The sequence below is a fragment of the Anolis sagrei genome, chromosome 3, assembly GCF_037176765.1.
Source record: "Anolis sagrei isolate rAnoSag1 chromosome 3, rAnoSag1.mat, whole genome shotgun sequence".
In the NCBI taxonomy this organism is placed as follows: Eukaryota; Metazoa; Chordata; class Lepidosauria; order Squamata; family Dactyloidae; genus Anolis; species Anolis sagrei.
The window spans coordinates 89,082,731-89,105,743 of NC_090023.1; the positions used below are offsets into that span (position 1 = coordinate 89,082,731).

The 23,013-nt window shown below is 39.1% G+C and overlaps 1 protein-coding gene across 2 annotated transcripts in view; it reads left to right on the top strand.

Moving 5' to 3' along the window:
• The window catches only part of ADGRG2 (adhesion G protein-coupled receptor G2), an 80,917-nt gene that overhangs the window by 47,852 nt on the left and 10,052 nt on the right, over positions 1-23,013 (top strand). For both annotated transcript variants that reach the window (XM_067466782.1, XM_067466783.1), the window contains 16 exons: positions 631-687; positions 804-874; positions 2,277-2,338; positions 3,531-3,570; positions 4,003-4,037; positions 5,184-5,281; positions 5,893-5,965; positions 8,164-8,633; positions 10,114-10,303; positions 11,310-11,466; positions 12,846-12,989; positions 13,084-13,206; positions 16,066-16,111; positions 16,213-16,316; positions 16,446-16,570; positions 19,214-19,482. In XM_067466782.1, the coding sequence (XP_067322883.1) occupies positions 631-687; positions 804-874; positions 2,277-2,338; positions 3,531-3,570; positions 4,003-4,037; positions 5,184-5,281; positions 5,893-5,965; positions 8,164-8,633; positions 10,114-10,303; positions 11,310-11,466; positions 12,846-12,989; positions 13,084-13,206; positions 16,066-16,111; positions 16,213-16,316; positions 16,446-16,570; positions 19,214-19,482 (2,064 nt within the window). The remainder of the gene's footprint in view (positions 1-630; positions 688-803; positions 875-2,276; positions 2,339-3,530; positions 3,571-4,002; positions 4,038-5,183; positions 5,282-5,892; positions 5,966-8,163; positions 8,634-10,113; positions 10,304-11,309; positions 11,467-12,845; positions 12,990-13,083; positions 13,207-16,065; positions 16,112-16,212; positions 16,317-16,445; positions 16,571-19,213; positions 19,483-23,013) is intronic.

Sequence of the window (23,013 nt, forward strand, 5' to 3'; positions counted from 1 at the left end):
CATTTTGGCTGAACCTCAATCCATTTCTGCTGACCAAATTTCAGGAGATCCTCGAATCTGTTTTTGTGCACCTCCCAAAAACGGGTGGGTAGCAGAATAGCCGTTTTCAGTCCCCAGCTGAAAAATGCAGCTAGATCCGGCCCATTGGCAGCAATGGGGGGAGGGGCTACCCGGGTTCCCCTTCCCATCATTTTTAGGGCTACTGGGATAAAAATAACCACACTCAGAGGACACATCAACCACTATTCACCCACCAAGTTTCATTATTTTTAGGAATTTCTTTTCTTTTTAGAAATAAAATCTCCTTTTAAAAATTCCCCAAAATCAGGAGCAAGAGCAGGGCACCATTCCTTCCTGCCAAATGTCAAAGATGTGTTTCTACATCACACAGCCCAGTGCTGATAGAGGCAGACAAGAAATAATGATGATGGTGGTGGTGGTGGTGGTGATTCATAAAAACCTCCAAATGTAGTAAAATATAGATACTCAATTTCTAAAGTGTGCCATTCTCATTTTTATTCTACAGTAGATAGTGTCATAAAATTAAGTATGAGGAAGTCATTGGTTTAACATAAAAACTTATTTTATCCACCCTTATAACTTATTTTTACTGGGTTTTTTTTTTTGCAGGGACAAAAGGTTTTGAGAATATTGTTTGTAACTTATCAGCCCTCTGTCATGACACAGGTTAGTAACATTTTTTAAAATTTTCAATTTAGATTTTATAAAGACATTTTGAGTTCAAACTATGCTGTTTGTTATAAACCTAATTATGTGTTTCTTTTCATTTTATTTCCTTTCAGTCTTCTACATAGGAACTATAAACTTTCAGACCAGTGAGAACAGCTCTGATACATCATACAACCTCACATTAGTAAGACTACTGTGATAATTTGCTATTCTATACTTGCTATTTGTTAGGCAATATTTTGAAAGAAAATGTTTTTATTCTGAAAAGGAACTACTGGATGTGTTCTTATCTGATTGAAGGAGTAATGGTTAATATTGAAGTAGCATAAAAAGTTAGTGAATGGTAGGAAAAATGAACTACCTCTGATTGTTTCAGTTTGGTACAAGAAAAACTAAGTTACTACTAAAGTAAATAGCTTAATTAATTGCTTTACTTTAAATAACAGTATAGTTGGGTTGTTGTAGGTTTTTCGGGCTGTATGGCCATGTACTAGAAGCATTCTCTCTTGACGTTTCGCCCGCATCTATGGCAGGCATCACAACCTCTGAGGATGCCTGCCATAGATGCAGGTGAAACATCAGGAGTGAATGCTTCTAGAGCATGGCCATACAGCCCGAAAAACCTACAACAATCCAGTGATTCCGACCATGAAAGCCTTCAACAATAAACAGTATAGTTGCATCACGTTTTCATTCACAGTATTTGCTTTATTTCTATTATACTGATCCATAATATGTTTGGTTATAACTGTGTGTCTTTACTATGAACTTCAAATACATTGAGGGTTGGGCTTACACATCCTTGCCTGCAACTATGTTATATTTGGAATAGTTTCCCCTTAACATTGCACCAGTTGTTTTTTTTTAGATTTTTGTAAAATCTTCTGAGGAAAGGAATTATCCAAACTCTTGCACACTACACATTTGTAGCACTAAATGTGTTGTGTGAAATAAGTTTTTATGTTTGCATTCACTTGAATGTGAGTGGGACATTCCAATCAACATAGGCCCCATTTACACTGCCATATAATGCAGTTTCAAAATGCAGATTGAACTGTATTATATGGCAGTTTAGATTCATATAATCCATTTCAGTACAGTTAAACTGCATTCCGAAACTGCATTATATGGCTGTGTAGATAGGACCTTGACAAAGGATGGCCTCCACTCACACTGTACTTCAAGTGAACGCTGCAAGAAGGACACTCTTTCAACCATACACTGTTCAAAGGGGGATGATAGAGAATGCAAGGACATGGAAATAAATTATTCCCTCTGCCATTTATATTGCAAATCCCTTTATTCAAATGGCTGAACAGGAATACATCACTATTATGACAACAGTCTGATATACATTGTTCTAATGCTGAATCTAAACTGCCCTATAGCCCAGGATCTGACCCCAGATTATTTGCTTTGAATTGGATTATATGAATCTACACTGCCAAATAATCTGGGATAAGCAGATAATATGGGATCAGATACTGGGATATAGGGCGGTGTAGATCCAGCCTAAATGTCCATTCTCTTAGGATGCTGGGAATGTATCAAGATGCAATACATTTATTGATGGTTCAATTTTCTAGCACTATGGTGACACCAATCAATACCAATTAAAAGCCGCTTCGGTTGCTCTGCTAGAAATGAAGTAAGTCATTTGTTTTATTTTAACAGAAGATAGATCTTTGTCCTGACTTTGTCGTGCATTCAGATCACATTTCAGTTTGAATATTGTTTTACTATCATTCATTCTATAACAAAAAGTTACACTTCAGCACTATTTTAGATTTGTTATAGAGCAATGTAAACCTTTACATGCTTACTCAGAAGTAAATTTTATTGGGTTCAGTGGGTCTTTTTGTCAGATAATTGAGTAAAAGTGTTAAAGCCTAGATGTGCCAGAACCTGAGTTGGAGCCAGCAGGATGTTGTTACATCCACATTTAGCTCCATAATAAAGCAACTTGGAACACATTTAGATACATTCATTATTTTCATTGTCATGTGTGTGTGTGTAGGCAGTCCCTGAGTTACAAACATCCGAATTACAAATGACTCATAGTTACAAATGGGGGTGAGACAACAGAAAGTGAGAAAAATCTATTTCAAGGAAGGGCAATTCACTCCTGAAAGAGTTATCAGGGGGAAAGAGGGTTTCTACTGTAGCTTTATCACCAATTCTTATTTCTACAACAACCCACATTTTTCAAATTCCAATTCTCACAGGGACAGAAAGTGAGGTGAAAATTTCTGAACAGCATCACAGACAGCAAAGCAAACACCATAAGAGTGTTAACCTTTTCCTATGCTATCCAAAGCTAAAAAAATGTATATATTTAGCTGAGGTTATACTGAAAAAATGTACCTATTCTGACTTACAAACAAATTTAACTTAAGAACAAACCTATAGAATCTATCTTGTTCATAACTTGTGTACTGCCTGTATGGAGATATATATGTGTGTATATGTATGTGTATCTCAAAATTCAGATAAATATCAGTTACTATAGACAAATGGCAATAAAGTTATAGGTTTACCTGTTTCCTCCTAAAGCTTTTTGTCATTCATAAACACAATACCCATTGGCTTGGAGTCTTCCAATTGAAACTGAAAAGCCACTTTAGAAAAATGGGGATCTGTCTGGAGTGGCATGGCTGTGGTACGTTGTGTCAAGTTGTAGCATTGTAGGTATGGGGATTGGTGGCATTCCCACTCACCACCCTCTAATTCACTGCATTCTCACCACACCAAAATTGCCCCCAGAGTGGGGATTGACGATAGTCTATTAGCAAGACATGATTCCTAAAATTGGTGATTAAACTATGGATATTTTATTTTAGAATTTCAGATTTCAACAAAACACTTCAAAATTTAAGTCAGGTAAGTAAGAAATCCAATAATTAAAATAATTGATTATTGGGGAATGAAGCCCAATTTTTGGATGCATATATATTGGCTAGCTTAGGTACCCAGAGATGCTCAGGTTAGGTATTTTGAAGTGCTATTTGTTAGAAATAATTGTTGGTTTTGGATTTTATGAATGGTCCCATTAGAGATTATATACGGTTGTGGGTGGGTTGCAACTCCCATTGTCATCTGTCATTACCCCCAAACCCTGACAGTACTGAAAGTTGGTCATGGTGGGTCTGTGCGCTAAGTTTGGTCCAGATCCATCACTGGTGGGGTTCCCAGTGCTCTCTGGATTTGGGAGCCATCTTGGAAAAAACATACAAACATAGATACATATATATTGGCTTTATTTATCCAGATAATAATAACTGTAATATTTATTTTAATTTTCTTCTCTTGTAGTCATATCTCCTGCGATGTGAAAAAGTGAACCAGAGGTGTGCTATTTTATATAACTGTTTCATTATTTATGATTGTGCCAACGAATACACAAGTCCCATAAGTACTAACACTTTCAAATGCAGCATATCTCCAGTACAGTAATAGAATGTTAACTATGCAGTTCTATGAATGTCTACTCAGAATTAAATTAATTTCATGTTTAGACTTAGGTCCCATACACCAAGATCACATTATTTACATATATATATAAAAAATCCAGGGTAAGGAAAGGCAGGAGCGCCCCTCCCCCCAATATCTGGATTAAAGCATTTTGTATAAGGCTACTCAATTTATATAGTGTGGTACCAGAAAAGTATTGTAGCTTAAAGCTGTTACTGCTGTTAAAGGAGTGTAGAAATGCCTGGAATAAAGGATGTTTTTAAACAATGGGGATGCTTTTGACAAACTGTTCAAGGAAATAATGCCATCTAATCTAAACTGGAGCCCCTGATGGTGCATCAGGTTAAACTGCTGAGCTGCTGAACTTGCTGACCAAAAGGTCAGTGGTTTGAATCCGGGGAGCAGGGTGAGCTCCCACTGTTAGCTCCTGCTTCTTCCAACCTAGCAATTTGAAAACATGCAAATATGAGTAGATTAATGGGTACTGCGTCGACTGCGTATGCAGTCATTCCAACCACATGACCTTGGAGACGTTTACAGACAACGGCGGCTCTTCAGCTTAGAAATGAAAATGAGCACTACCCCCCCAATGTCGGACATGACTAAACTTAATGTCAAGGGGGAACCTTTACCTTTATCTATAGTGGAAGATCTCTTGATTACAGGACTAAACTCCAGAACAGACTACCACACCTTCAAAAATCCCAGTAGATATTGAAATTGCCGGTTGGGTAGGAGTTGGAAGCCACCTGAATTCATGATTTTAAGCAGAGATTTAATTTGATTTAAGTTGCGTCAGATCCAGCAACTAACAGCAAATCTCCAATGACATATTAAGCCAAAGCTACTGATAGTATATACTTTTAGTTGAAAGGAAAGTGAAAATGCAAAATTACTTCACTATTTCTAAATTTATACACACACACATATATATACATACATACATACACACACACACACACACACACACACACAGTTAGTGTTGTAGACTTTACTTTTAATTTTCTTCCATTTTCCACCAGTACATCCGAATGCAGTTTCATAATAAAGCTGCGGAAAGAAATGAATATAAACAGTACATTGTCCCTTTTGAAAGAAAAAGCAGAAATTGGCCCAGCTGGTAAGTAGTCACAGATATTTCATTCTAGATGGTAGGTAACCAAGGCCACAATGTTTTCCAGTGTCAATATTTTTGAAGGATATTTGCATCGAAGTACATTCAACCAATATATTTGGGATGGTGGGATGTTCATTTTACTGCCAGGGGATTATGCTATGTAACACTTGTGCAGTATGGAAACATTAGCAGAATGCATAGAGAATGGTAGCTATCATCCGGAATAGGGCAATTGTGGAGTTGGTTACCAAAAACTACCACATCTAAAAACAATTGAAACATGAGTTGTAGGTGGCAGCACATCGTTGGCTAGAAGTAGAATATTATGTACAGATCAAAACTCTCAAAATGTATCACATCACTTTGGTACAGGGCTTGGAAAATGGCTCTTTATAGTAAAAGAATGCATGTCTTTAGCACCTTTTTAAAGTAAAATTTGTTCATATTGATTTGGTACCTTTTGGAAACAAGCTCAACAATTGTATCATTAGATCATAATGACTTAATTCTTTGTACAGTGTTCATTTTGAATGGTCTACATATTGACAAACAGTAGAAAAATTCACTACTAATTAATAAAGTGATGCATATTTTAATTTTTTTTTTAATTTCAGAGTCATGCTGTTGTTCACCTTCGGGTCTCCACTTTTGTCCTTCAACCGTTGAAGAGCTGCAACTACTGCAATGGCAAGTGTGACTTATAATTATACTAGCTTCATTCAGGGGATTTGGATGCATTGATCAGATAGCCAAATAATTTCCCATATTGGTTTGCATGGTGTTTCTCAGTAGTGAAGACCAGGAGTAAAGTAGAATGCAGCCTGACATCCTAAAATATCTCAAGTAGCAGTTTGGAAATGAGTTTTCTGAACCAGTCTCTGTTTTCCCCACTTAGCTTAGCCCCTCTCCAAATGTCTCATTCTGAGCCTGGATTGGCCCTCCCTAATTGATATTTAGTATTTAAAAAATTGAAAAATGCAAGAACCAATTGCACATTTTATGTCCTTAATAGCCATGTAAATTCATAGACAGCATAATGACAGATTTGTATCTTACAATGTTTTGCAAGTTGTGGCATTCTACCACCTGAACAAAAGGTAAGGCATAAACAAATAGGAATAGCAAAATATATTGTGCAGGCAGAACTAAATGCGAAAATGCGTTGTCGAAGGTTTTCATGGCCAGAATCACTGGGTCGCTGTGAGTTTTCCAGGAACATGTTCTGGAACATGGCCATATAGCCTGGAAAACTCACAGCAACTCAAAATATGAAAAATTCACAAAGGAAAAATCTATCATAGTGTGGTGGAGGACATGGAGCTTTTCTTTCCTTCTCCCTCCTAACTTTGAATATACACATGGGCTAAAGCAAAAGAATTAGAGCAGGGGTCCTCAAACTAAGGCCCGGGGGCTGGATGCAGTCCTCCAAGGTTATTTACCCGGCCCTCGCTCAGGGTCAACCTAAATATGAAACTATTTGAAAGCACACAATAACAACAATCCTATCTCATCAGCCAAAAGCAGACCCACACTTCTCATTGAAATACTAATAAGTTTATATTTGTTAAAATTGTTCTTAATTTTAATTATTGTATTGTTTTAAAATGTTTTTTGCACTATAAATAAGATATGTGCAGTGTGCATAGGAATTCATTTGTGTTTTTTTCGAATTATAATCTGGCCCGCCAACAGTTTGAGGGACTGTGACATGGCCCTCTGTTTAAAAAGTTTGTGGACCCCTGAATTAGAGACTGAAAAAGCAGAGTATGGTTCTCTTATTGTGACTGACACATCAGGATGATCTGATAGGATAAAACGTGTGAATAGACCCATGAGGAATGTATATGTTCTAAATAGTTCTAAATAGTTGTATCTTACGTATAACTCATTCTTACTGCAAATTTTATTGATAAACATGTTATCAGGTATATCTAGATTTATTATTATATCTAGTAAAGAATATTCCAGGATTGTTGTAGGTTTTTTCGGGCTCTATGGCCATGTTTTAGAGGCATTTTCTCCTGACGTTTCGCCTGCATCTATGGCAAGCATCCTCAGAGGTACCTCTGAGAATGCTTGCCATAGATGCAGGTGAAACGTCATATTCCAGGAGCCACAACAGAAATTAGTAAAAATAGATCTGATTTTTATTACAGTGTGGCCCCTTTATCCATGGGATTGGCATATGCGGTGTTATTTATCCATTAATGTCATAACCATCAGTCATTTTGAACCATAACTCCTTTGTTTGGTTGTGGCATTTGCTTGGACAGATGGACACCTGGCAGACCAAACAGCATTTCCACTGACAATTAGAGTCATGGTAGACCAAACAGCAGGAACTCTGCAAAGTTTTATTGGCATACAATAAAGGGTAATTGCCCCTATTTTTAAGTAGCAAAATTTTCCTTGCAATGGAGATCAAGGGATTGGTGGGTTTTATGACCCTAGGTTAAATTAATGAATATGTTATACATATGTAAGGCATTTCAGAACCATTTTTAGTCTCGAAAAAATAAATATTTGGTATTAGCATTGCTTCTGTCTGGCTATGATGATCCTTTTAAATAAAACCTCTCTCTGTAGTGCCACAGGAGGAGCATAAGGGAACTTTGTAAATTCTAACAAAACATACAGCTCTAAGCCTTCCATTTCTGTGGCATTTTGGGGCCAGAAGTCCTTCATTTAAATAGGTTTTGTGATTATCTGAAGTTTTGTGTATCCACATGAAGTTTGGGAACATATTTCTCATTGATACAAGGATTGTGCTGTATTATAATAATAAACATGTATAAGTTATCATTTCTTTAAAGCACTGTGTACCTTTTTTCACTTCAAGTTGCTGCTCAGCCATCACCAACACTTCATGTATTTTTTCTCAACAGTGGAATGCATGAAACACTTGCCTGCAATGGTCCAAGTACTCATGTCTCCCCAGTTTCATCGGTGGCTCCTTCCGCTGTTGTAACTCACTATAAAGCCTCTTCCTCTGAACCAGCTGTTGTCTCTCATATTCCACAGTCAGAGCTGACAAAAGGAACTTTTTCTAAAGGTCGTCCTCCTCAGATAACAATCACTCAGATACCAACCACTCAAATACCAAACACTCAGACATCAAACACTCATTCTACTGAAAATAAAACTACACCTACCCTGCCTGCAAAGACTGTAGTTACTCCAGTCCCTTCTTTTGAAACATCTAACTCATTTACTTCAGCAATGTCACCGATCAGTTCTACCACTACTTCAGCAGAGAATTCTACCACACCATTCACTGTAGTACCTACCATGAACATTTCTGCTGAGATGACTTCAGGCCCTGGCAATACTGGAAGTCCTAATCAACCCAGCACAGGTAAAGGGCTTTGTAAATTCTCTTGATAAGAGATCTGGTGCATGCTAGCAGTCTGAAGTGTTATGTGAGACTGGAAATGTGGAACTTGCTCCATGTGGAAAGCTACAATCTGAAGGTCTTAGCATTCTGTAACGACCATTCAGGTCATTTACTTCATGAGCCATTGCATAGTGATCAAGATCCCACTGTTATCTGCAGATTGAGTAGTATGGTGCACAATGTAAAGTAATGAGAGGGCAGCTTTGTAGTCAACAGTTATGGTTTCACCACCAATCCTCTCAAATTACCACATGGTGGAAGTGGGATTTTCCCTTCCCACTCTCTTAATGAAAGTAATAGAGGAAGCCATCAATAGATTTCTCTAGGAAGCTACCTCACCAGCCACATGTTCCCCTATCTTGGTCTACATAAATGGACCAGACCCTGATGTGGACCAAGGGAGGAATTCAAAGAGTTATCATAAATGAGGCAGAAATATATTTTTGGGGAGAACGTTTTTTACGCTTTTTGATGCACTTATCTAGTAATGCCAATTCATTGCAATAAGACATGTTACACCCTGAACTGCATGATCTTGCTACTGAACAATAGGTTAGAAAGCAAGAGACATGAGAAACATAGCCCAACCAAGGGTGCATCTACAAACTGTAGAGTTAATGCAGTTTGACACCATTTTAACTGCAATGGCTCAATGTTATGTTAAAGTGGTGACAAACTGCATTCATTCTACAGTGTAAATAATACCCCATTAGAAAGGTCCTAGGAAATACATGCAGCTAACATGCCATATTTTGTGTGTTCCTATTTTAGAGTATGGAACTGGAGAAAGCGCTTTGCAGATGTGTGCTGAAGTTGCTACCATTAGATCTTTTAATTCACTATTTATTTGCAGTTCTTATATTCCGCCCTTCTCACCCCTCAGGGGACTCAGGGCGGATTACAGTCAACACATATATGGCAAACATTCAATGCCAGTTTTGACAAACAACGTTTAACACACAAATACACCAAGGCTATTTAACTTTTTTCTGGCCGCCAGGGGAGCTGCTGCTTTTCATCGTCCATCAGCGACACCGATGAAGTTCTTCCGCATTCCACATTCCCCGGAGTCTTTTTTCTTTATGGCCTCATAAATTAGTTAAATTTAGCCTCCCACACAAGGTGGTGCCTTATTTTCCTACTTGACAGATGCAACTGTCTTTCGGGTTGCAAAGGTCGACAACGGGCTACACAATGGCTGGACACCCACTCCAGCCCGGGCTGGCTTCGAACTCATGACCTTTTGGTCAGAGTGATCTTAATGCAGCTGACACTCAGCCAGCTGCGCCACAATCCCGGTGAACTAAATCTAGAACTAAATCAGCTCCTTCTTAAAGCACCTCCCCTATCAAACAATATATACATCTTTGTTTCCTGTTTGTGTATTGTTCACTTTTGTGCTTAGAAACATACTTTTTGTTTTCCCTTCCATCTATTTTAGATAACAAACCACCAAATCCCCCTAATCATACTGTTAGTAATAATGCCACAGATTTTGAGAAAATAGTTTCCCAGCTGGAGTTTAATTTGACTGCTGAAACTATAGAACCATCTCTTGCGAAATCGATGATGGAAAGTGTTAGTTATCTTCTACATAAAATTCCAGCACAGATATCGCCAATGTCCAAAAGGTATGTCCTTTTATAATTTGAAGAACTTTTGTAATTGTAGCATGATGCAACCTTTATCTGTTTACATGTGTTTTTAACACTATTGACCATAATTTCATGCTTCATCTCTCTAAAAAGAATCGCTTTACCAAGCCAAACATGTTGTACTTAGATTAACAGAAGCTATCTTATATTATACTAATGGCTAAAATAGTCAATTTCACATGGAATCAAGCCTACTATGCCATTCTATTTTGAATGGATTGGGAGGAACCAGCCTTCCGTGGTGTGATGAGTCCAAGCACAGTATTTTCAATCATAAGAAATATGTGATACATACTGATATAAATGGATTATATCCCAATGTGATAAGGTACTAAGAACCTCACCAAACTACATTCCAAAGACTCCTAAGAATCTCCATCCTAAAATAGCTCTGGAAAAAATGGTATAAATGTGATATAAGTGTGTGTGGCCTTACTGTCTTGAAATTTGGGGCTCTAGTACACTTATATTGGAGATATGGTTGGCATACAAGTAAAACCCAGCTAACTGCACAATATGACAACTGTACCTTCCACTCTTTTTTTCCGTTCTGCCCTTTCTCTTCCTTCAACTCTGTGACTCATTCACTGCTTCCTTGATCTCTGTCCACATATAAAACACCAGAAATCGAAATGGTCTCTTTTGGTACAGATAAGGTTTGCCAAGTAGTGGAATACCTAAAAGTAAAATGTATTGTTTCAGCGACAGTTGGCCAGAAGTGTAACTTCATCCTCTAGCACCATCTAAACCAGCTCCAAAATGCTGAACTTTAAGATAACCTCCCGAATCTCAAATGAGTGGATATAACAGGCCAGAGACAAAACATCTTTTTTGTTGGAGCCTATGAGATCCTCATTTTTAATGATACATTTTTACTGGTATTTCTACATTGTCCTCAATATTCAGTTATCATAAAGTATTTATAATTTACATTAATGAGTTACAGGTGGAACAGTGAATGTTATGTATTTTTCCTGAATAGATTAATACATATAGTCGATGCAATTGGCTTAAAATTGGACTTCCCGACAGAATCCTTTAATCTGACTGCCCCTTCCTTGGCGCTGGCAGTCCTGAAAGTCAACAGCAGCTCCTTTAAAAGTGTTTCTTTTGCTGTAGAAGATCCCTCAGATCTTCAGGTATGATCATTTTATTTCCACAGTCCGGGTTTTGTGTGGTTGTTGTTGCCTATTATGATAAAAATATCTGAAATGGGGATTCAAAGACATGGAATGTTGGTTGTTTTCCAAGCGGAGTTAAACAAGTAGGATCTTCAAATTCAAATTAATTTCTTAATTTGTTTTTAATTAATTTAGTTTAGATACCAACACAAAATGGCAACACACTACGGCAAAACAAACAAACAAACAAACAAAAAACCCTGACAGTACAACCACCATATCCACAGGGGATACATTCCTGAACCTATCGTGAAACCGGATAATAGCAAATCCTATTTAATAAATTACTTATTCTGAAAGTTGCTATAAAGTTGTGCTGGAGCACCCAGAAAATTCATTGAGAGCTTCTCCAGTGCTATTTTATAGTAATTTCTGATAGAAGCATACCATAGAATTGCCTGGAGAACATAGAAAATTCCTAAAGAGGACATACTAGTTGGATGTGGGTAGATAAAACCGCGGTATGGGAATCATAGAATAGGTTTTCCAGTATATGAGAGGAAAACAAACTTAACAAATCATCTAATACAGAGAGAAGAGGAAAACAAATCAGAAGGACATTTCATAAATTCTAGCTCAGTGAACACAGCCAACTGACGGACAAATATAACAGAAAATTAATAGTATGAGTTCAGTTAAGTAATATCATTTATATAAATCAGGGATATGTCATTTCTAGAGGGAATGCTTTTCTTCAAATAACACTTAATGCCCCAATTGTCGCCAAAATGGCCAGCAGTCATTTTAAGTCCCAAAAGCAGAGTCACCTAGTATTGGTCTCTCTCCACCCATTTTCATGGGAGCATGTTCCTTCTATTCCTTCCAGGTCCAAATGAATGGAAAGATTTTGACCTGAGTAAGTGGAGATGTGGAGTGTAGAGATGGAGCTCTGCCAAGGGATAGATTTCCCCAGTCTCCAGTTGTTTTACATCAGGGCACTCAATCCACTCACAAAGAGTGGGGGAAGAGCTTATCTGGTCCTTTGTGGGCACTACATAATTTTGTGGGTACAGTGACACTAGTTGGTGCTGCATCAGGAATCCCATTAATAAACTCTATTTATGTATTATTTATTTAGAGTAGTTCTACTCCACCCTTCAGCTAAAAAGGCTCTCTATGTCAGTGTTCCCAACCTTTGGGCCTCTAGGTGTTTTGGATTTCAGCTCCCACAGTTCCTAACAGCTGGTAAGCTGGCTGAGATTTCTTAAAGTTGAAGTTCAAAACACCTGGAGGTCCAAAGATTGGGAACCACAGCTCTATATGGTCCAAGCAAGAGCCCAACTGCCTTTTTTTGTTCTTTACAAAAGTATCCTCCCGCTCTCTCTTTTTCGGTCTAGGTTGCTCTTGGAACTCAAATACCTAAAAACAGTATTGGAACCATAACACTTCCATCTTCAGTGATGGCAAATCTGCCACCTGCAGAAAAGCATCAAGCTTCTAGAATTATATTTAACTTCTTTGAGAAGACAACCCTCTTCCAGGTAATTTCTTAGCGTACAAAATATGCACACATTGTTTACTTTAGTGTCTTTCCCCCCTAACAATACATAACATTAATATGTGTGTGTTTTCTAGGATCCTTCACTGCAAAATGTGTCACTAATCAGCCAAGTTATATCATCAAGTGTTGCTAACCTTTCAATTACCAACTTGGAGAAAAATGTTACAGTCATTCTGCAAAATGCTGCATCTACTCAGGTGTGTCTCTCTGTGCCTTCAAGTTGATTTTCAAAGAGTTTTCTTAGGCAAGCAGGTACAAAGCATATATTAGAAAAGCATTTAGACTAAATGCACATCACTGTATTATTGCTTCCCTTATACTTTGCTATTTTCTTTGTGTAATCTACTTGTATGTTCTTATTGTAGTGCTAATGGTGGGAATGTAATGCAGTGCCAAAAGGGGACACAGAAAAAACACACGTGAAGATGTAAAAATAATAATGCCATAACCTTTACATGGGCCCACTGTGGTGGCACAGTGGGTTAAACCACATAGCTGCTGAACTTGCTGACCAAAACATCAGCGGTTCGAATCTGGGGAGTGGGGTGAGCTCCTGTTGTTAGCTGCAGCTTTGCCAACCTCGCAGTTCGAAAACATGCAAATATGAGCAGATCAATAGGTACCATTTCTGTGCGCCATGCAGTCATGCTGGCCACATGATCTAGGAGGTGTCTATGGACAACTCCGGCTCTTCGGCTTAGAAAAGGAGATAAGCACCACCCCCCAGAGTCAGACATGACTAGACTTAATATGTCAAGGGGAAACCTTTACCTTTACCTAAACTTTACATGTTGGGCAGCCATGAGGTATAGATTTAGTGAAACAATTCCTTGATCTAGAATCATAGAGTTGAAGAGAACACAAGGGCCATCCAGTCCAACCCATTCTGCCTTTCAAGAGCACACAAGCAAAGCTCTCCCATAAGATGGCCATCCAGTCTCTGCTTAAAAACCTCCAGAGAAGGTGACTCCGCTGTACTCTGAGGCATAGTATCCCACTGTTGAACTGTTCTTCTGTGTCCAGAGGAGGGCGACTAAAATGATCAAGGGTCTGGAGAACAAGCCCTATGAGGAGCGGCTTAAGGAGCTGGGCATGTTTAGCCTGAAGAAGAGAAGGCTGAGAGGAGATATGATAGCCATGTATAAATATGTGAGAGGAAGCCACAGGGAGGAGGGAGCAAGCTTGTTTTCTGCTTCCTTGGAGACTAGGATGGGGAACAATGGCTTCAAAATGCAAGAGAGGAGATTCCATCTGAACATGAGGAAGAACTTCCTGACTGTGAGAGCCATTCAGCAATGGAACTCTCTGCCCCAGAGTGTGGTGGAGGGTCCTTCTTTGGAAGCTTTTAAACAGAGGCTGGATGGCCATCTGTCAGGGGTGATTTGAATGCAATATTCCTGCTTCTTGGCAGGGGGTTGGACTGGATGGCCCATGAGGTCTCTTCCAACTCTTTGATTCTATGATTCTATGATTATCAGGAACTTCATAATGTTTAGGTGGAATATCTTTTCTTACAATTGGCTTTGTTTTCCATTCTCTAGAACAGCAGAAAACAGGCCTGCATCCCTCCCCAATGTGGAATCCTTTCAAATATTTAAACATAACTATCATGTCTTCTCTTAACACTCTAATTACTTGCCTGTCATTTAATCACAACCTAGCTGGCTGATCCTATATCAGTAGACACCAGTGGGATGATAGAAGAGGAAGCCATATGTATCCATTGCTTGTGTGTGATTCCCTGCAACTTTGGGTGAAGCAGATCCATGCACCTGAACGGGGTTTAACTCGGATACTTTGACCCCTGCATCCCCTGATAAGGATTCCTCCAGATACTGATTTTCCTCCAAAACTAGATCGTGACTCATACCATACTCCTCCTAAGTTATAATAAATAATTCAACTGGTAACAAAGGGAGACGGATGAGAAGACATATCAAGCTTGGCTGGCTGCAGAGCCCTGTGCATGGACCAGGAGGGAAATGTCCACCTTTACATCAGCTTCTGTGAAGACTTTGCTCTACCAAGCCACAGATTGCTTGCTTCCCCAGAACCTGCGAAAACACATAGAAGCTCTTGGGAAGACAGCAGTGTATCATGGGGGGAAAAAAATTGGGAGCCCTTGTTGCCTTGTTCTAGTCACCACAGGACATATGATCTCCCTGCAAGGCTGACACTTTTAACTTTTATGAACAATTTCACTTTGCAATTATGGTATAATTGCTTAAGGATGATACCATTAAATGTGACCATTGAAGATACCTTTTGAATTTCTGCACCAAGTAAAATTAATACCATCTCTCCATTATTAACAAGAGGAAACTTATTCAGGAGTTGGAGTGTACCCCTGCATTTGCTATAGAAGCAGATTGATGCTTTGGATGCACTCCCAATTTAAATGTGCCCATAGGACCAATGTTTTGCAAGTATTGGTATGAGTACATGCATACAATGTTAATGAGTGCTTAGCTGCTCACTGCTACTTCATTTTGGCTTCTCCGGGAACTCCCTATTTACTCCCAAGTGGTAAAAGTTGAAAAGTGGCTCATTTGAGTTTCCTTTCTCTTAGAAAAACATGGGACTTCATGTCCCAGACAGGAAAGTGACATTCTTTGTGCGACTTTCTGCTGATAGAGGTTTCCAATGTGGTATCTTTGGGGACAATAACCATAGTGTGTGTGTGTCTCAGTTTTCTTCAGTCCTCTGCGATGGTAGGTGTGTAGTCAAAGTGAATGACAGGCATGTGTACTTGGTGATTTTTGGAATTGGCTATTGTTGTTCAACCCAATTTTGGTGCTTGGCACACTAAAGGATAGACACCAGCCTTGTGCATTATAAAGATATAATCTATATTGATACATGGTGATTGGGGGAAAAGTTGTGGGATTGTATAGGGAAAAAAAGTTGATGATAGTACGGTAACAGACAAGGAAAGGAAATGTTGTGTATAATATATAAGGAACAGATTCATCCAGAATTTTGAATAAAGTCTTAATCTATGAAGGTTTTGAGTTATTTTGAAAGGTGAATAAATTATTGTATTTATCTCCAAACAGGAGAATTCAACTATTAGATGCGCCTACTGGAATTTCAATAAAAATGGTATGTTTGTGCAGCCATGGCTTTGTATTTACACTCATGTTATAGTGTTTCAAAACTGTACCACGTCTATTTTGATAATGGAAGCTCCTAATTTTTGACAGATGGGAGTGGAGGCTGGGCTTATGATGGATGCACAGTTATAGAGAGAAGAACAAACGAAACTGTCTGTAGCTGCAACCACCTCACCAGTTTTGGAGTTCTACTGGTAAGGCCTACGCCACATAATCAGAAGCTGCATGCAAATGTTGTATTTCTATTCTATAGTGTTGATTGTTTCAGAACATATAAAATATAGAATCTCACATGTATACAAATATTTCTTTCTCATTTTCAGGATTTATCAAGAAGTGGCCAACCACCTCCTATCCAAGTGTTAATTTTAACCTTCATCACATACATAGGTTGTGGCCTTTCAGCAATTTTTCTTTCTGTCACCCTTGTTACATATATTGCATTTGAGTAAGTACCATCACAGTCCAAATTATATTATGGATCTTCCTTTATGTACATATGGAGCAGTATTGAAAAAAAGCCTAATATTTGATTTATGGAAGAGCTTGTTTCCAAGAGGTACCAAATCCACCCGAACAAACTTTACCGGAATAGGAAAAAAATGTGCTGAGGCTATGCATTTCTTTGGTATATAATGCAGTTTTCTGAGACCTATACCAAAATGATTTGATACATTTTATTAGTTTTTTATCCATACATATCAAACAATGCACTGCCACCTATGACTCATTGTTCAATTTATTTGGATTTGGTACCTTTTGGAAACTAACTCCACAGGTTTCATCACATTGAAGCAGGGAAATGTTTGGTAGAATAGAGCTCAGTCTGACTCAGTTTTGAAATGAAATGGATTATTTCCCTACCTTCGTCACACTGTTAAATGTATCCAAATTACTCAGTGGTACTCAGCATTCATTCAGAAGATTTCCCATCACTCTGCAACCACTAGGCGCCTCCCACCATCCCTCCCCCATGTTCGTTGTGGGGGAGGGGGAAACCTCCTCTCTTTGAAATGTCAGCTGTTACATGTCTTCAATTCTGGAAACAAGGAAGCAATTAAGAGCATTCATTCCATAGTGTAAATGCACCCAGAGAAGAGTAGGGACCTTGGAAAACTATAACTCTCTGGACTGCACAACATGAGGACATGGCAAAACAACAACAACAACAACAACAACAACAACAACAACAACAACTATCCTTGCCCAGCTTTCCCATGCAACACAAGGCAGAGACATATCATTGAAGGAAGGGAAGGAAATTACCTGGAAAGGCTGTTTTTAAAAAGGAAATTATCTGGCAAAGTAAAAACTCAGTAATGCTTTCCCTAAGAAGGGTACTTTTGGCTCCTCCCACAACAATTTCCCCACAAATTGGGGAAAGGTTCCATTTTAAACCTGGGAGCAACAAATGCAATCACATCATAGAATTGGCCAACCATCCGGATTATTATCAAAAATCCACTTCCCCACCACCTCCTGAAACATTCGAAAAGAATACTGGCCTCCATGCCTAAAATACTTAGAATGCTTATCCTACACCTGAACCCAAATGTGATGAACACAGTGGCTTTCTCTGTTTTAAGTGTAGCACTCATTGGAATTTAGTAAATGTGATGAAGTGGTTAGAGAAATATCTGAGGAGCAGAGCAAAACAGCAAGGCTCTTTGTTTATATAGAAGATAACTGCACGAAGAGCTAGATGCCTGAAAATATAATATCTGTTGACTGATGCCTAAGATGCAGTGGTAAACTTCACATGGAAATTCAAAAACTAGGGAATGACAGATGTAACTCAACAGAAAATTTACCACGATGGTTGTGTAGTCTACTGTATCTGAAGAGCATCAGCTTGAGGAAAGCTGCCTTATGGCTTGCCTTTTTTATTTGATTTGCTTACTTTTACAAGCAATTTTCAGTAAACAACTTGTCATCTTGACTCCTTGTCCATTTAACACTGGACGCACATCCTACTTCTCTCTTTTGAATTATGGTATTCATTATCTTTCTATTTAATCTGACTTTAAAGATAAAATTGGGTGTTCATAATGCCATGGAAGGCAGAGACATAACATAATAATTACATATCTTTTTCCTTTTGAATAGTTTTGCATGACCATAAGTGAGAGTGTCTGTGTCTATGTTTCAACATTTTTTCTAATTTATTAATAATAAAAGTTATTATTTATTTTATAATCTTCCTCATAATTGTTACTGAAAGTCAAACTCTTAATACATTAAAGGACCGTATAATTTTAAAATTTGCATATTATATATGATATTCATATGATTTTAGAACGTTCACATCAGTTCTTTGAAACTAAAAAAAGCATTTACTGATAAAGTAAATAATTTTTTTAAATAATTTTTTTATTAAGTTTTATACGATTACAACGAAAGAGGGGGAATAATATAAGAGAATAGAAAAGTAGGAAAAAATAGAAAGAAAAGAGAAAAAAAATGAAAAATTCCAAAAAAAACAAAAAGATTAAAAAAAAGGGATGTCGACTCCCTTCTGATAAAGTAAATAATTTAATATTGTCTTTTATGACTTGGCAGTGTTCTGTTTAAAATTCAGTTTTAATAATGTGTTAAATTTATAATTGGAAAAAAAACACATTAGTGCAGATTAGTAGCTTAGATAAAAACTAAAATAATAGTAAAAATAGACATGTTTATTAATTGCTATTTCATAATTTGATTTCTGCTGCACATGTGGTCTTTGGACTCTTATGGAATCATGTGCAATTGGTGTCTCAAATTGCTCTTTGATCAATAAATAAGTTCATAATTATTGCTTGTGTGACATGTAACTTTTCAAAGATATATTAAATAAATCTGATAGTTTATCGAATTATTATTAATAATAATAACACTTTATTTGTACCCCACTACCATTTCCCCAAGGGACTCGGTGTGGCTGACATGAGGCAAAACAAGTAAAACAACAACACTACAAGGAATTAAAATAAAAACATAGACAATAAAATATGCAACATTATCAATAAGACAACATGCAATTAAAAACAGTGGGAATGCCAAATGTAAAGTTAAAATGGAAATAATGAATTTTATTTCTTTTCTTCCACAGGAAAATCAGAAGAGATTATCCTTCTAAAATCCTTATTCAGCTGTGTGTTGCATTACTTTTACTTAACCTAGTTTTTCTCCTGGATTCCTGGCTTGCTCTATATAAAATCAAAGGACTGTGTATCTCAGTTGCTGTGTTTCTTCATTATTTCCTTTTGGTTTCTTTCACCTGGATGGGCCTTGAGGCTTTCCACATGTATCTTGCCCTTGTTAAAGTATTCAACACTTATGTCAGAAAATACATCCTAAAGTTCTGCATTGTTGGCTGGGGTATGTCTATTTTTTATTTCTGTTTGGAATATATTTTATCTATGTGTAATTTATTTAGTGGCCACATTTATAGTAGACTCGCTGAAATGGGTAGTACAAGGTAGACTTAATTTCTGTTGTTTTCAGTAGATCAGTAGTATTTATTTATTTATTTTATATCCCACTTATGGAAGGCGGCCAACAATCACACACTTTGATCAATTTAAAACAAAGCAAGTACAAATATTTTAAAATATTAAACAGTCTTACGTGTGTTAGGTTAAAAATACAGTTAAAATGCAATAAATACGATTAGAATGCATTTTAAAACACCCAGTCCCACCTCCAGTCCCACCAACAACCTTCCCAGCAGTACACCCCTTATTATTTCCGGTATTTCTACCTCGTCTCTTCTCTACCCCTGAAGGGGGACTCAGGATGGCTTACATTAGGCAACGATTCAATGCCTCTTCATATAAAAAATTACAATAATACAACACATCCTCCTCCAAATGCCTCCTTGCAGAAGAAGATCTTGACCTACCTGTATTAGTCCATCCTGGTCTCACTTGGGAGGGAGTTCCACAGTCTGAGAGCAGCCACCAGAAAGGCCCTGTCCTATATTCCCAGCAAACACGGTTGAGCGGGTGATGTGACAGAGAGAAGGTCTTCCTCAGCAATTTTGGTTTAGTATTTTGTTAAATTTCATTTGAAATCCATGATGTGTTCTGAACATTCTAAATATACTAAAAATAGCTCCTGATTATAGGGGTTGTTATATGAATCTTTTGTTGCAACAGTTCTGTCTGTTGGTCTTTTTTCTGGGCTCAATTCAAAGTGCTGGTTATGATCTGTAAAGCCCAGGTTATCTAAAGCAAGGCTTCTTAAATGTTTTCCACTCATGACCCTTTTGTGGCTGTGAAATTTTTACGTGACCCTAGGTATCTATACAGACATAAAACATAGCTGTAAAAATCAAACATTCAGTATTTGCAAGGCTTGCTAAACAGGCTGATTTTCCTTTTTATGAAATACAGGTGAAGCATTTTTGGCAGAGTCCATTGTAAGCCCTGCAGACTGCTGCTAACAGATTTGTATAAATGTCCAAGGTAGCCACTAGGTTCCGTAACCTTTTACTGTTGCCAGTTTCTTCGTGGCCCCATTATTGCGCTAACAGGATTCAATTTGGAGTCAGAAGCCTTAGTTTAATTAGCAGTGATGTGAAGGATCACATTTTCCCATAAGAGCCTGCCCATAGTATAAGATATTCCAAGAAGGCCCTTCTTTCTGTATCATCCATCGTAGATACATCTAGTGGTAACACAAGACAGAGCCTTCATGGCGGCTGATCCTGGAATTCCCTTCCTAGGGAGGTAGGACAGGGGTCTTCCTTGCTACCCTTCGATAGGCAGATGAAGACTTATTTTGTTTTAAGAGACCCCCACAGACTGATTGTTAAAGGGGGACTTTCATAATGTGCTGCATTACTTAATATCTGCTGTTGTCCTTCTTAATGGTGATGCTTTTGACCACTTTTTACTTTACTGGTATTTAATTATATTTTTAAGTTTTGGGGATTTGGACATTTCAGTTGTATCTGTTAAAGTTTGTAAACCTCTATGAGTCCTGGACTGGGACAAATGCAGGATATAAAGAAATTTCCACATCCTCCATCATAATGGGGTGGCTCCCGTTATCAGAACAAAACTGTATTTCTACATGTGTACTTGTGTAGCAGGATTCAGGAAACTAGAGGAATTCTAGTTTCCTGGGGAGTTGGCAAGGACCAACAATCCAAACAACAAGCGAAACAGAAACTAAGATATTGGGTTCAGACTGCGGCATGGAGGAGGGGAGGTGTTCCACTAGCCGTGGGGCCCCATAGAGGTCGTGGTGGGGAGGGGGAGATGCGGAAAAAGGAGACCTCAAATTCGGCCTAATTCGGACCACTTATCTACATTAATAACTCCCAACCGGTCTCCTAAGGTAAATTGGTGTAACCAGGTGAGCGGGCCCTCTGGATTGAAGGTGGTGCTGTTGAACGCCAGATCTGTCAACGGAAAAACGACCTGGATCCAGGACTTAATCCTGGATGAGCGGGCAGATCTGGCGTGCATCACGGAGACCTGGTTGGATGAAGCTGGAGGTGTAAATCTTACCCAGCTTTGTCCTCCAGGCTTCTCCGTACAGCACCAACCGAGATCTGGAGGACGGGGAGGCGGGGTCGCAGTGGTCTATAGAGATTCCATCCATCTGATCAGGAGTCCCATCCCGCAGACCACAAACTTTGAATGCGTTCACCTGAGGGTGGGTGACCGGGACAGAATAGGGATTCTGCTAGTGTACCGTCCACCTCGCTGCACTACACTCCCTACCTGAGCTAGCGGGGGTAGTCTCGAGCCTGGCGTTGGAGTCTCAACGGCTTCTTGTGCTGGGGGACTTCAACATCCATGCCGAGGCGACCCTCACAGGAGCGGCTCAGGACTTCATGTCTGCCATGGCAACCATGGGGCTGTCCCAACAAATATCTGGCCCCACCCACTGTGCTGGACATACATTGGACTTGGTTTTCTGCCAGGGATGGGAGCAAGGTGGCGGTGTGGAGGAGCTGTCCATCTCTCCGTTGCCATGGACCGACCACTTCCTGATCAGATTTAGACTCACGGCGCCCCCTAACCTCCGCAAAGGTGGAGGACCCATTAAGATGGTCCGCCCCAGGAGGCTTATGGATCCAAATGGATTCCTGACGGCTCTTGGGGATTTTCCCGCCACCTCGGTAGGTGACCATGTCAAGGCCTTGGTCGCTCTCTGGAATGGGGAGATGACCAGGGCAATTGACATGATCGCTCCGGAACGTCCCCTCTCAAGTAGCCGAGCTAAACCAGCTCCTTGGTTTACTGAGGAGCTGGCAGTGATGAAGCGAAGGAAGAGGGAACTAGAGAGCGTGTGGCGCTCGGACCCAAGCGAGCCAAATCGAGCACGGTTTGTGTCCTTCCTAAGGGCATATGCCGCGGCAATAAAAGCCGCAAAGAAAACTTTCTTTGCGGCCACTATTGCGTCTGCAAAAAACCGTCCGGCGGAGTTGTTTCGGATTGTCAGAGGTCTTTTAACTCCCGCCACCTCAGGGGGGAGCCCTGACAATTCGGTCACGCGCTGTGAAGCCTTTACCGTTCTGGGCTTTGATCCGTTCTGGGCTGGACACCACGTTAAATGCAGTCTCCGAGGATGTGACACGAGCACCTGCTTGTCCTATTTTGATGGATTCTTTTCAGTTTGTGAAGCCCGAGGATGTGGACAAGATACTTGGAGGAATGAGGCCCACCACGTCCATCCTAGACCCCTGCCCATCCTGGCTTCTGAAGGAGGCCAGAGGGGGATTGGCTGAGTGGGTAACGGTGGTGGTTAATGCCTCCCTTCGGGAAGGCAAGATTCCAGTGAGCCTAAAACAGGCTATTATAAAGCCGCTGTTGAAGAAACCATCATTGGACCCCACTAAATTTGACAACTTTCGGCCTGTTTCCAATCTTCCCTTCTTGGGCGAAGTCATGGAAA